Consider the following 12,277-nt stretch of genomic DNA (forward strand, 5'->3'; position numbering starts at 1 on the left):
ATCACTTCAGAAAAAGACTTGGTATGGTTGAATTGTAATTCATTTTTATTCTTTAAATTATTAATAAAATAATTTTATTGTCAGGCTATTGACTGTTATGGGCTCCACCATTTGTATTCATTATTTTAGAGGTGACGATCTCTGAGATAATGAACACTTGTATGAAAGACATTATGAGAGATGACGATCTCTTAGATAATGTGCTAATTAATAGAGATTTATTGTCAGATCTAGATGAGTTTAAGATCACATTGTGATATAAACATTGTTATGCCTATAAGTCACAATTTGGATAAAGGAAGAATTTTATTATTCTCCGGAGTTTATCCTATGTTATGGTAGATCTTTACTCAGGATCATGTTGTGATATACGAATGCCAGTGCCTATGAGTCACAACTTGGATAAATGAAGAATTTAATTATTCTTCGGATTTTATCCTGTGTTTCATTCCATGCAATATTGTTATCACTAGTATAAGTGATAAGTCATATCACAAGATGGTAATATGATGTAGTATCATGTGCTCCATGATATCACATGCTCATAAGATTCAAATAGATGTAGAGTATCAGTCTATGCTTATTCATCTTAACTGATGATGCTAGATATGATATCTCTCAATATGATTATCAAGTTAAGAGGGAGTGTCAAAACTCTAACTTTGATATTCAGACTGGTCTGACTGTACAGATCGCACATTCCTCCTCTCATAGAATATATTCTAAAGGCTATTAATACATTACCCTTGGTTAAGCATGAATCGGTGATCCTTGGTAATGACCATTTGTTATACATTAACATTAACTAATTAGTTATGTTTGTTAAACATTAAACATCTCCTTCTAGGCGCCGATCTTGAGAAGGTATTGTGGGCCAACCTAGATAGGGTCATGTCCCTTTAAGGGACATGCCCTTTGGTTATGGTATATGAGGTGGTTGTAGTTGTAGTTATAGGACACGCAATTGAACACCAAGTCTGCTACTATAAACAACTCTGCCACAAATCGATACTTGCCGTGATAAATATATTTCAGAAAGAACAATCAACATTGTTATCCAATTTCAAGATCAGAGTTAAAGGAAGATCAGAACAGCAAGCATAGTTAAAGGTATTACCACAGATCTGATCATTAGAATTTGCAGAAACTTTACAGTAATTATGAAAATATCTTTAGAGGGGTGTTATTTGAGTGTATCTTTACACATTGATATTTGAAACAGCTATATTTATTTCTTGAGGCACAATGGTACATGTGTGGCATGCCAGTACTTCAAGTCAGATACAGGGAGTGAATGTATAAGAGATTTTCTTTATTGTAGTAAATATTGTCATCTAACGATGTGGATGTGGATTTAAGGGTAGGGACTGGGATGCAGAAGCTGTCTGGGCCCCTATATACTAGTGCCTTGATGAGATTTTCAAGTTAAATATTATAACATCAAAAGTGGATATTTTATTTTAATCACTATTTTTAGGTAGTAAATTGGAATGACTTATGATTCTTAAACTATTTGTCCTTTCTCATTCACATATGTAAGTTTCTGGATTGAAAATACATAATATAATATCGTTCTATGTAAAATATGTCCCTAATCTCTTAATAAGTCTACTCACATGAAAAACATGATCAAAAAAGGAAGAACCTCATCTCTAAATGCTTTTGCATTATCCATTTGTTTCCTAGTGTTAGGGTAAATGGCTTAAATGTTCCAAGGTTCCTCAATACAATCAGAAAAGTATTTGTAGCTTTTTTTCATTCTTTTATAAATTTAATTTGAATTTCAAATTTTGTAGAATCTTATGGTATCACTCCCATGTCATCGACATGTGCCACAATAGCAACTACTTTCAGTTTTGCACTTAATTAGTTTCTTATTAGCATTTTATAGCAATAAATTGGCTATTGTAGATATTAGTTTCCAGTTCACAACTACAGGCATTGGCTCCTAATATAATAAGATGCAATTTTCATCCCATCAAATTCGTTACTACAAAGTTTAGCATACTTCTTTCATTTTGCAGGCTATTTACATGGCAAATATGATCATAGTCATGGAAAAGGGGACTATAAAGTGGGCTGGCTGTCCTACAGAATTTCATTCATCATTTATCCCTCAGTCACATCATGAAATGAGGAATGCATCTGTTAGCATTGTGAACCCAAATGACCAGAGTTTGCAAAATAAATCAGAAGGTGAAATTCAGCCTGTGTGTGAAAGAGATGACACCATGGACATTGGCTCTTTGGAAGGCACTGCAGAAATTTTTGAGGAGGAAGCAAGGAAGGAAGGAAGAGTCCAATACCATGTGTACCGGTGTGGAATGTTTCTGAATTTGCAATTTGAAAACAAAACCCCATTACATTCTTTTCAAATGCCTTCTTACTAGATTTCAATTTCTTGTCTTTGGTAATGTTTTATTGCCTTGTTTGAGAAGAATATGTCTATATTATAATCCAGAATAAATTTGCCAACTTTTGCCCAATTTCCTAATCCAATGTTTGCAACAGGAAATATGCAGAATTTGCCAGCTGGTCGATTGTCATTATTATCTTGATTGCCACATTTCTTATGCAGCTGTCTCGAAATGGAAATGATTTTTGGCTGTCACACTGGGTAGATAGCACATTAAAAAATCCACATGATCCAAAGTCGATTTCCTTTTTTCTGGTATTGATGGTTGTTTATGTTCTATTCATTGTTTTATCTTAAGCATTTGCAAGATTCAGATAAATTTCCTTCTGTGTAGTTCTTTGGATTTATCATAGAGGATTTTGCTTGAAATACACTGCCAAAATTTGAATTTATCCATTTTTTAACCTTGCCAGTAGTAAGGGTCACATTACAAATGTTTATTTTCTAGTCTGATTTCTTTTAATCATTTTGTCCTGCTATTGATCAAGTTTTTATTTACAGGGTGTGCTTACAGCTATTGCTACCTGCAATTCATTCTTTACCCTAGCCAGAGCTTTCTCATTTGCTTTTGGAGGACTACGAGCTGCTATCAATGTGCATAACATTCTGTTAAATAAAATAATTTACGCACCAGTATCATTTTTTGATCGCAACCCGAGGGGGCGGATATTGAACAGGTCAGACATCTGCCAATTTTTTTAAAGTCAACTAGCAAATATACCTTTAATTCTTAGTTTATGTGCCAATGTTTTGTGCAGATTTTCATCGGATCAGTATACAATTGATGACTCTCTTCCTTTTATATCAAATATTCTGTTGGCAAATTTCTTCAGCCTTTTGGGCATTATTGTTGTTCTATGTCTAGTGCAGGTATTTTTCTCCATTGGAGAATGTAATGTACATTTCAAGTGAATTCCATTATAGTTACCAAACTGTTGATTGTCTTGTCTGGACTGAGACTAAACTTTAATATCACACACTTAAACTCTATATATGTGTTAAACAGTGGGCATTCCTCCTCCTCTTGTTTCCACTCGGGTATATCTACAGCAAATTGCAGGTATGTTCTGCAAATAATTCATCACCCTTTTCTTCAATTATCTTTCCCATATTTCATATTTGTTCTGCTTAAGATCGAATTTATTGTGTTTATATATGTGCATCAAATTTGTTTGAAAGTCCTTTCTTGGCTGAATTAGCCCATCTAAGAATTTTTTCTCACTAGCTCAGAAACTGTATTAACCACCCTTTTCTGTTTTAGACGATATGTAAACTCTGACATAGCCATTGTCATAATGCTAATAAAGATTGATAGAGCTGATACAAGTGCATAGTACGATATAAACTGCTGCAATATCCCAAATGATGCCAAATAGCATAAGCAAATCGCCCAACTTGAAAAGTACAGTATACGTCATATGAAGTTGAAATTGAATGCTGATAGAGGTCTGATATGCAGTGAAGTTCCTCCAGGAGGTCTGAACAGTGAACAATTACTCAAAATTCTTCACCACTTCATTCTAAAAACATCCATGATAGTCACAAATTGATGCAACTCTCTAAACTGCTCCTATATCCATGATTTCTTGCTGATTAGAAGGTAAACGGATCTGATATGATCAGTTGAGCTAGTGCAGGTCTGAACAATAATTATTGCAGGTTAACACAATCACGGAGAACACTTAAAACCCATCTAAGCTGGCAAAGAATGCCTCCCCAAATTTTCAAACAGCAATATTCACCTTCAGCGCTACTAAAAGCTATCAAGTACCATAAAATATAGGCAAATCATACCCAAAAACGTGGCTAAGAGACAATAATGATTGTTGCAGGTAAGATTTCATTATGATTGTTACAGGTAAGAATTTACTTGTTTACTGCTGTATATAAGCCAACTCTGACTTCGTCCAGCAGTGGTAAAGTTTAGGGAATCCTGAAGAGGCAGATTATGTAAAGGGCCCTGCTAAATTGAAGATAACTTTTTATCCCCCCTTGCAATATTAATCTGGTAGGTAATTTTTCAAACAGGTTTATTGCACACCATATGAACAGCTTTCTATTTTTAATGTTGTAATGGCATTTGACTTTGAATTCAAGAAAATGATGGGAAGTCAGACACATTCATAAACTCGAAAAATTGCACCATTACTTTCTAATTGACTGAATTGCACAATAACAGAATTAAGAGCAAGTAGATTTCCTCAATCCATGAGATCATCTGCAAACTTGTTTCTAGATTCAATTGTGTAATTTTTTTTGCATCAACGTTTCAGATCACACTCTGTGATCCATCATCAGGACGAACGAGAGCATAAGGATTGTACACAGTCAAATCCAGAAACAATTTTGCAGAATAACAGAATTGTTAATATTGCAGTGTTGTCCGTAAAGTTGTATTATCTCTCAGGAATAGTTAAGTACGTGTTAGGATGTTGTTAGTTACCGTAGGGAGTTATGACGTGACGGTTGAGTCACAACCCTTCATGTAGTATATGTATGCTTTGTCATTTACGAGAAAGGATATGTTGTCTCAGTTGTCTTGTACTGTCATGTGATGCACTTGAAAGATACAAAGAAACAATTGTGGTTTCCTAAAACATTGCATTTGTGTTTACTTCTGTATTGCATTCCTATTCCCGTAGCATGTATTAAACTCAGTTTACTCTAACCAGTAAACATTTGGCATCATTGCCTTTAAAAGATTCTAGGAAGTAGCAGTAATTGAATGGCGAAGGTAACGTGATGGGACAACTAGTAGATAATGGCCATAATAGTGAGGAAGACCAGAACCCTGAGTTGTTTGAGGGTGAATGAGAGTTAGCGAGAGCCTTCATATCACTTCTTCAAGGGTCCGTAGAAACACATGCGAAGAGAAGCCGCACAAGAAGGAATTCTTGAAGGTGTTGTTTGGAGCGCACTCGGAGTTAGCCCTAAAAAAAAAATCACCATAAAATGTATGAACAGCGGCAGTATGTAAATAACAATATGTGGCTTTAATGGAGGATTTTCAGAATAGAGATAATTGAATCCTGGCAAAGGCAATGGTAATGATCAGAATCATTGGTTAGAAACAATAAACTATGAGTGAAGGGATGGAAGAAATATATGGCCAAATCATCATTTTCTTTCAAGAGTAATTCTAGAATTGCCGAGAAGTAAAAGATTGTTGTCCTGCATTTTGTCACCACAAAATTTTGGTAACAGCACGAAATTTTTCCAAGCTAGTTTCGTGTTTCTCTAAGCTTGAATTTGATATTCAATTGCTTAATGTTGATTGATTAATCCATTTCAATTCGAATATCAAGTTGTTTTACTGAAGGCCTTCGTCAAGTCGTTTTTGTTTTGCTTTCTGTCGAGCCTTTGCTTGATTTTTGAAGCCTTCACAGTCTGTTCTTTGCTTTGAGTTTGTGTTTGCTTTTTTTTGGTCCTTTGAATTTGCTCATGTTATGCCTTTCAATTTCCCCTTTGATTCGGTCTAACCTAGATGTCAATCAGAGTTGTTAGTTAAGAGATATGGTCATTTTAGTACCCAAAAAGTGGACCTTTTAAGTGCAACAGCACGAATTAAAAAAATAAAATTATATTTTCATTTTGACATTCACTTTTTCAAAAATATAACATTTATTCACTTTTTGTTATGTTTTGAAGTTACTTTTCATTTAAATTTATAACTTAAAGTGACTATAGTGCACTTTATGTTATAATTTTAAGTTGAGTTACTTTTTAATTTTTCACTTAAAGTGACTATAGAACTATATAGTTACTTTTTAAATTTTTTATTTTTAAATCAAATACTTATATAAATGTCACTTTAACTTAATGTTTATGACTTATATTGATTAATATAATGCATCATTTAATTTTTGACCCATATTGTTGACATTTTTATAAAAATAAGTGAAATGCATAACTTAAAAGCCTAAAAGTGGACATTTTATATGTATATGCATGTAAAAAAACCATGAAAAGTGGAAATTTTTCATGCTAATGCATATGAAAACTCATTTTGAGGACCTTTTTCAAGTCATTACATCAAAAGCTTGTAAAAGTAGACCTTTTTGATTCAATGATATGAAAAGTTGAGTTTTCATGCTTGTGCATGAAAAAGGTGAGATATGTTTATAAAATATGTAAGTGACTCCAAAAAGTGAGATTTTGGAAACTTGCACATTTTAAAATATGTAATGGGCTTCAAAAAGTGAGATTATGATCAAAGGCATATTTTAAAACATTCATTGGACTCAAAAAGGTCCGATTTTGTCTTATTACATGTTTTTAAAATATGTAATGAACATAAAAATGTCCTATTATGTGAAGAAAACATATTCTTGCTCCAAAAACTTCCGATTTTGCTCATAATTTTTGATTTTCTCCATGGATTTGAATGAAATTAGTTGCATTCATCATGTTTTGGAGAGGTGATCATTGTGCCCTCATCAAAAATCAAGTTATTGCACCCAAAAACGTGTTTGAAACTCCCAAGGTAGAGCACGTTTTTTGCATAAAACTCCATAAATCTGCCAAGTTTGATCACGTTTTTGCATGAGATCAAGTCATTTTTACCTCATTAGGTGATTACATTGGTTGAGGATCATTATTTTGGTGTTAAATCATCAAAAAGTTTTACTTGGAAGCTCACATTTTTTGAAATCATCAAAATGTTTTACTTAGAAGATCACGTTTTTTGCTTGTTTTGGCAAAAATGGCACAAGAACATGCAAGCTTTAAAACATGGCAAAGAGGAGCTAATTTAGGGCACGTTTTGGGATCTTGCATAATAATCTCCTTGTTTTTTGCCCTTCATCATTCGGATTTTGGAGATTTGAAAAGTTCTCATCATTTTTGAAAAAAATTTCAAACAAAGAGCATCTTTTCCTTCATTTTGGGCACATATTCATCATGTAAGTGGACCTCTTCTTTCTTACATTTTAATTCATGCTTATCCTTGCTGATTTTATGCATGAAATCATTGAATGGATGCCATTTGTAAAAATCTTTGTCTTAGATTATGCATTTTTTCTTTAAATATGAATTTCTTTTTCATTTTGATGTCTTTGGTTCTTCCCCAAGTTCCAAATTCAAATTTCATCTTTGGAGTGCATTGCATCTTGGCATGTTTTGAGTTGTTTTCAAAGGTATGTTTTTGTTTTGTTTTGGTTTTGTGTGCTTGTTGCCAGTTTTTCTCCATTTTGGAGAAGTTGCAAGTTTTTTCCCAAAAACTTGTTTTTCCTTCACTACATGCAAAAGCATTATCATTTCATTTTTTCACATTCCATTTCCATGTCATTACATCTCACATCTCATCCAACAAATGCGATTACATGTTTATCATCTCATTTGCCATCCGCACATGCATGTAATCCCATTTTCCATTTCTATTTTCATCCATCTCATTTTTTGCTTCCATTCACACGACACGATTACACGAAATGCCTTACATGTAATTGCATCCAAAAGGTCCGATTTTGATCAAAAGTCATATTTTGAAAAGACAAAAAAGATGTTATTTTCGCTTTCCGTGAATTATGACTTCTTTCTTCCCCCAAAAGTGACTATATAATTCATTATCTCACCTCCATTGTTTCATTTCCATCTTCATATACGCATTTTCACTTACATGAATAAATACATGTTTCCACCTCATAACATATTTTACATATTACCCTCCATCCGCATCCGTATATACATGTAAAGTATACGCATTCGCACTTACACCTCATTTCATTTTTTCACTTTCCTTTACATATATGCATGTTTCATTCAATAAAGCTTTGAAAACATTTAAGTCACTTTTGAAATCAACAACTTTCACTTTGCACACATTCCCATGCATTTCACCTTCACCCATTTTCATTCCATTCCATTTTCCATATTCATACTTTCATTTCACATTCCATTGCATATGCATACGCTTTCTCTTCGAAAGTCAGTCCTTTTCGAAACTTCACTGCTGCTCCGGAATTCACTTGCATGGAGATTCCTTCTAATGATGTATTTGTGTTTTGGGATTTTTGTGTTGCAGTACAAGCACAAGAAATGTCCTCGCCATCTAAATTCAAGGGCAAGATGAAATACCAATATGACAAAGAATTGGCTCATGCAGTTCCTTCTTCAGTTACGTCTGTTCTTGATAAAGACACCAAGATTGGTCATGTAGATGTAGCTGATTTTCTACAAAGGATTGAAGTTTCAGCTACGCATGAGATGAAACGCATTAAAAGAAGCAACATTCATTTGGTTTCTACATTTCCCATGGTGGCCATAGAACCTGATTTTGTTTACGGATGTGCTCGGCACTTCACTCCTAAGACAAGGAATATCAAAGACGCTGACGGTAAGGTTATTATTAGCTTTGATCCTAAAGTGATTGAACAAGTCTTCAAAGTTCCTCGTAAATCAGAATGTGCTGATTTGACTAAAGGATCATCATTGGCCTGTTGGAATGAGCAAAATGACAGTTATCAAAAGTATGTCAACCTTTACTGGTTAGACAAGAAGCGAAGCAATTTTTCCAGATGGCCAAAGACTCTTCATCGATCAAATTATAAACAAGAATACAAGGATCTCATCATCCTTCTCAGCAGAATCTACGGTCTGAAGGATTCTTCCGACTTTGAGCCATGGATGTACAAATTTATGTTTCAAATCATAGAGAACAAAGAACACATCTTTTGGGGAGAGCTTATCAGTACTGCGATCTATCAGCAAATATGCAATGTAGAAACATCAGTACCTTTTTACATGAATTCATATCTAATTTACATTGCTGCTGCCATGGGATCTTTTTCGGGGCTTTCCACCAAAGGTGATCATCTTCAAGTACCTGTTTGGGAATACTATGACCAAATAATTTTGGCTAATAGTAAATATCATTACAAAAGAGTCCAAGATGCTTTCTTTGGACATTACAGGTGTCTGTTCGAAAAACAGTTGTGTATTAAAAGAGTATCTGATGCAGCATGGGAAAAGGTAAACTAATACAACTACATTTTTCTTCAATTTTCCACTTTCACATACTTGAGAGTTGGATATTTCAAAGGAGAGCCATATACCTTACCTAGTTATGTTATAGATCGAATTATTCTAATGGAGTTAGCAAGACAACTCATGGACGTGCAGAATGATCAGCATGCGTCACATAGGTCCAGATTTGGCATCACCTCAGCTAGGCTTTTATCTATTGGCAATTATTCAATTGTTTCGATGCCCAAAGCAAAAAATATGGAAGTAGAGTTGCAATTGATTACACTGAAGAGGTTCAAGGCTAGATTTGACATCGATTATCGAGAGATGAACTCTCAGATAAAAAGGACTTATACTCATGTTCATCGCATTGAAGATATTTGGATTGACATGAGAACAGAGCTTGATATTATGAAGATGGATTATTGTAGGTTAACCTTGTAACAAATAATCAATCTTAATATGTTGGAAATCCCTCCAGATTTCCAAGTTGAAGATGACGGCGACATCCTTGATCCGGAATTTCATCAAGTCAATTTTGATAAAATGTGTCCTTTTCCTATTCAATGGCAACAAAAAGAAGGTACATCTATTATGAACAGGTTTCAATCCATCTTAGGAAACACTAACAAGTGGTTGAAAAGTAAAGGCCTAAAAAGAGTAAATCCTAAAATGGGTCTGGATTGTGGAAGCTTTGGTCCTCCTGGCAGGAAGTCACAACTGAAAATTACAAGGAAAGATGGTGCTTCATCTTCAAATGTCAAGAATACTCTCAAATTCAAATTAAAGGGCGGAAAAGGGACTAAATCATCCCAAGTCACTGAACCAATTCAAGAATCAGTGACAGAATCAGAAGAAGAATTGCAAACAGAATCCAAGAAAGGATATTCAGATGAAGAAGGAGAAATTAGAATCATATCTCCTCCCAAGCCTGCACGAGCCTAGACGTCTTCTCCACATGGAGAGCCCTTTTTGCATGAGGTTGATGATGATGTAGATTCGTTTTCTACTATTTTCACTCACTCCATTCCAGTCTCGGAGGTTAACACCATGGCTCTGCCAATTTCATCTGCTGCTCCTCGTGTTCCTGCACATGATCAATTTGAACTCTTAGCAAAGGTGTTTGAAGATTTTTCGACTCTTACTAGTGGTCAAATTTCTCAACTTGATACATCTTTGACAGGATTTGAAATTTTCATGACAGAATCTTCACGACATGTTCCTATGCCTACAGCAGTCCAAACTGAATCTTGTTTAGTCACTACAGATATACAATCTGGATCAATGCCAATGGTCTCCACTGTGCTTGCTTCTACAAATGAAAGTTTTAGCCTACCTGCATGGTTGAGTAGAATAACAACGAAGAGAAGGAAGGTGATTGTTCCTCCTGACAATCTTCCTGTGAAGAAGACTAAATCCAAATCTCTAAAGGACAAGATTGTTTCGAGAATTTTGGTTAATTCTGACAAAACCAAGTATGTTGAGGTTGTTGAGCCCTTAGTAGATAAACTTGTTGAAGAATTCACTAGCTCTGATTATAAATTTACTAAGATTGAAGTTGGAAAGCAATCTCGTTTGAGTTCTTTACAAGATGCTCATGATGCATTGGCAAATGTATCAAAAAGCAGTCATGAGCTTTGGGAAAAGAAGAATCAATTGAAACACGAAATAGCTCGTTTTAATGAGGTCATCCAAAAGCAATCTTCTCAAAATGTTGTTTTTGCATCACAAACATCTAAAGAGAGAAGGTTGATTGAAGCTGCTAAGTCTTGGATATAGGAAATCATTGTTGAAGGAGTTCGAGCTATCACAGAGACACTTGCAGTTCTAAAGCATATCAAAGAGATGAACAAAATGGAACTAAGCTTAATTTCTTCTTTGACTCAGGAAGCAGATAACCTGAAGAAATCCTTGAGGATTGGGATGAAATGATAAAATTTGATCTAAATGATATGGTCTCATGTGATGTTCTTCTGTTATGTGAAATGTTCTTCAGATTTCAAGGACTCATTATTTACAAGGAAGAGACCTTAAGAAAGTTGATCACAAAATTGCAAGTGGCTCTTGAAGATTGTCAAGCAGTTGAAACAAGCCTTATTTGTGATTTGGAGCAATTGGGATGCCGTGTTACTGATAATCTTGGTAATCTTTTGGCAGCAAAGAGAGCGAATTCAGAATATACAATCAGAATCGATGCTGATGTAGATTCCGAAGATTTTGGTTCACACACAATGAACAAGTTCATTTTGTACAAATCCTTGACAAAACACTTGTTAGATACTACAACAGCAAATTCCAAAGTCGTGCAATCAGCATATGAAAATGCAATGAGAATCGAAGCCATATCAAAGACTATGGAGATTGTTGATCTTCCTACAGTGCGTGACGTCATTGTGAAATTCAAGGCATTAAGAAGCAATCTTTAAGATTGTTATGTAATTTCTATTTCATAGTTGTTTAAGATGCATTACATGATAAAGTGTAATTGCATGTAATGCGAATTGCATGTATGTAAAAGATGTAATGCGAGTTGCATGTGCAGTTGCATGTAATCCATTAGTTTCTGTAGTTAGACTTGGTCAAAGTTGGTTGAGTTGCTCCCACTTTCTTCTCCCCCTCCCCCTTTTTCTCAACTTCTTTTCCTATATAAAGGAGTGCCCCCTCATTGTAAAATCATCATTATCTTTATGCAAGAGAGCTCTAGAGAAATTGTGCCAGTAGAACTTTGTTTGTGTAGCACTATTTTGAGAGAAAGTGAATGCAAAGGAGCATTTGAGACTTAACTTTGATTAAGTGAGATTTTTTTTTGTGTGAATTGTAAGCTTTGTCTATAATTCATTCAAGTTACCTTTGATTCGTACTATCTTTTGCCATTGATATTGTATCTTGTGATTGATA

General features: G+C 34.5%; 1 protein-coding gene across 8 annotated transcripts in view; it reads left to right on the forward strand.

Annotated features, from left to right (window-relative positions):
* The window catches only part of ABCC13 (multidrug resistance-associated protein 11), a 412,318-nt gene that overhangs the window by 362,803 nt on the left and 37,238 nt on the right, over window positions 1-12,277 (forward strand). For all 8 annotated transcript variants that reach the window (XR_016365178.1, XR_016365179.1, XR_016365177.1 and 5 more), the window contains exons 23-27: window positions 2,025-2,317; window positions 2,512-2,671; window positions 2,918-3,093; window positions 3,175-3,286; window positions 3,423-3,476. Coding sequence is in view for 4 of the 8 variants with exons in the window: in XM_089833423.1 (XP_089689549.1) it covers window positions 2,025-2,317; window positions 2,512-2,671; window positions 2,918-3,093; window positions 3,175-3,286; window positions 3,423-3,476 (795 nt within the window). In the remaining 4 variants the exon portion in view is untranslated. The remainder of the gene's footprint in view (window positions 1-2,024; window positions 2,318-2,511; window positions 2,672-2,917; window positions 3,094-3,174; window positions 3,287-3,422; window positions 3,477-12,277) is intronic.

This window comes from Cupressus sempervirens, chromosome 5 (assembly GCF_028749045.1).
Source record: "Cupressus sempervirens isolate cs-2001-9-10 chromosome 5, ASM2874904v1, whole genome shotgun sequence".
NCBI classification, from domain to species: Eukaryota; Viridiplantae; Streptophyta; class Pinopsida; order Cupressales; family Cupressaceae; genus Cupressus; species Cupressus sempervirens.